Raw genomic sequence first — 2,867 nt, 5'->3', positions numbered from 1 at the left:
ATGAGATGTTTACACACTGAACCTAAACAAATCCAGCTCTGCCCACTCAACTTCCTCTCAGGGCCATCTTTGCTATCCCCCACATAGTACAGAGGGCATCTTCCAGTCTTGAGCAGTCCTTGCTCACACACACCAAGTACCCAGGGCTTCCCTTTCTTAGTTAACCTGAACATAAATCGAGAATAGTTGGTACTTAGGAATCCTTGCCCTTCACAACAATTGAGGACTTAGAAGGCCATTGCACTGAAGATGAGCTTGAGGTCAGCTGGCAGGAGGGCCAGATCTGAGCCTGACATTTCTTTCCCCATTCCACATTCTAGACCTTGGCAAAATTTCAGGTATTTCCAAAATACATCAGTAGGAGAGGATTCCACATACTTATCTTAGACTCTCACTCATAGGAAGACATAAGAAGACATAACACAGCTCTCTCAGTGCTGAGGCCTTTAGGCAGAAGCTCTGGTGAGGTTAGAGTCAGGCTGCAGGTGCACACTGAACACTGTGCATCTGTGGCACAGAAGTAAACAGCAGTGTCTTCAGGCTGGGAAGTCAAGATGGACAGGGAACTGCTTCTAGCAGAGGTATCCAGGGTGATTCTTAGCCGTCCACTGATTTTCTCTCTCTCATTTGACCTTATTAAAATTAGCATGGTGGGTCCTCTGCCAGAATCCTGTCTGTACCACTGCAGGACAGTTATGCTAGATTTGTAACTGCAGTTCATGGTGGCATTTTCACCAGGTTGGATGCTCAGAGTCTGAGTTTTCTCTTCTGCTTGTTGGCTGTTCACCCCTAGAATGAAAAACAAGCCAGAGACTGGTGAGTTAGTCAGTTTTCATATTACATTCCATCTCCAACAAGAAGATTCAACTGTAAACCATACGGCCTCTGAGATTTAATGTCCCAATTTCCATCACCAGCAGTCAAAACTCACTTGCCACATGAAGCCACAGAGTCACCAAGAACACTCTCAGGAATTTCCCCATCCTTCTGTCCTTTTAAGATCACAGGAGATGCAACTGTGGACACGAAAATGGAGCTGATTTCTCAGGCACGAGTGAATTCCTGTTTCTAAGAAGATACTTAGCTTTCCTGCCACAGCAAGCCAGTCAGAGTCCAGATCGCTTATTTGCTTTGACTACATGTGAAAGCACACACACACACACACACACACACACACACACACACACACACACACACACACACCATTGATGATGCTTGGAAACCAAGGGCTTCAGAGAAGAAAGAGGCATTGCCCTCTAGTGGTGGCTACAGCACTCTGACAAGAGCTCAGAGCTGAAGCAGCTTTTCCATTTTCTGCCTTTATGAACTGTGGTTCCAGCTTGGAGGAGGAACAGATGCAGTTGAAGTCAGGCAAGAGATCTCTGAGGGAAGAATGCTGGAGATAAGATTTACAGAAAGAGCTTTGAGAAATATAGGTTTCCTATAACAACTATAATCGTTATCAAAGTATCTTGAATGAAAATAAAATACCTTTGCTTCTGTGGATGGTCAAGGACATGGACTCTGATATGACTAGGTAGAAAGTGATTGAGTTTGACTCAAAATGCCAAGAAGGGTTGAGGAACTGGACTCAAACACTATGCAGTCAGGAACAAGACAGAAATTCACTCTGCAGAGCCTTACTGTGAGGCCCTTCTCCTGAGGGCCAGCACTACAGGTGGGGCCTATAAAGCTGTCACAAAGAACAACAGTGGGCATCTGCGGTTCTGCTGACCTGCTGCTCTGCTATCTCCATCATCTTGCAATTACAGCCATCCCCCCCCCAAAATAGTAGACTTTCATTTATTGCAAAGTAATTCCTGAGTCAAAAATTAGTAACAATGCATCCTCCTGTTCTTCTCCATCTCTGTCTCTGATTTATACACAGAATATCCTAAAATCAATTTAGAAACTTTCTTTCTTTTTTTTTTTTTTTGGCCAGTGATGGAGCTTCAACTTAGGGCCTGGGCACTGTCCCTGGGCTTCTTTTGCTCAAGGTTAGCACTCTACCACCTGAGCCACAGCGCCACTTCCTGCTTTTTCTGTGTATGTGGTACTGAGGAATTGAACCCAGGGCTTCATGCATGTTAGACAAGCACTCTACCACTGGGCCACATTCCCAGCCCAATTTTAAAACTTTCTAAAGGATTTGTAACATGAGCTTGGCCACTCATCACCAGCACCTAATATATGCAGCAACAAGAGATTTAAGTCATTACTGTCAGGTGCTGCTCTAATGCTATTTTGTTATCTCATCAAAAGCTTTCCGCAACTCTGGAAAGATAGCACTGCATTACTACTATATATTGTCCACATTTTACAGAGGACCTTAACAGCTGCAGGGTAAGTAGATCTTGAACTTGATACTTGAACTGGATGTCTTGACTGTAAACTGTTGTTTCCCTGTGTCCTCCTTTGGCCATCTACCACCTGTCACAGAAACAAAATCTCAGATGCCCATTCTTATGCATCAAGCTGTGTTTACATAGCATGTCTATGCTGAAGGCCCAGAACTAAGTATCTATGAATGTGGCTGTAATTGGAGGCAAGGTCTTTAACTGTGGTCTTTAGAATGACCCTAATCCAAGGCAGATTGTGTTCCTGTTAGAAGAGGTTATGACTATTTTTTAAAGACAGGTACATATGAAAACAATTGGCAAGGAGATGCAGAGTGCCGGTTATCAGCTTATTGATTCTTAGCTGCAAATCAACCCTTTACTCCCTGTCTGTGATATGGGATCTGAGCCCTATAAATACTTTTCCTTGGCCATTTGGCATGATATGTGGCTTTGTCATTAGATCTGAATGAAAGGACAATTTTAGGAGGAAGAAGTTTTCCTTTTTAGGGCTGAGTGTTCCTCCTCTTT

General features: G+C 43.7%; 1 gene segment (V, D, J or C); it reads right to left on the bottom strand.

Annotated features, from left to right (window-relative positions):
• Window positions 1–391: 391 nt before the first annotated feature.
• LOC122125425 lies at window positions 392–1,086 on the bottom strand. The segment is given in 2 exon segments: window positions 392–789; window positions 932–1,086. Coding segments are annotated over 2 exon segments (450 nt in total).
• Between the last annotated feature and the right edge of the window lie 1,781 nt (window positions 1,087–2,867).

Source organism: Dipodomys spectabilis, unplaced genomic scaffold (assembly GCF_019054845.1).
Source record: "Dipodomys spectabilis isolate Male_0828 unplaced genomic scaffold, ASM1905484v1 ptg000265l, whole genome shotgun sequence".
In the NCBI taxonomy this organism is placed as follows: domain Eukaryota; kingdom Metazoa; phylum Chordata; class Mammalia; order Rodentia; family Heteromyidae; genus Dipodomys; species Dipodomys spectabilis.
The sequence above is the reverse complement of the archived record's forward strand: the minus strand, read 5'-3'. Positions and strand labels throughout refer to the sequence as shown.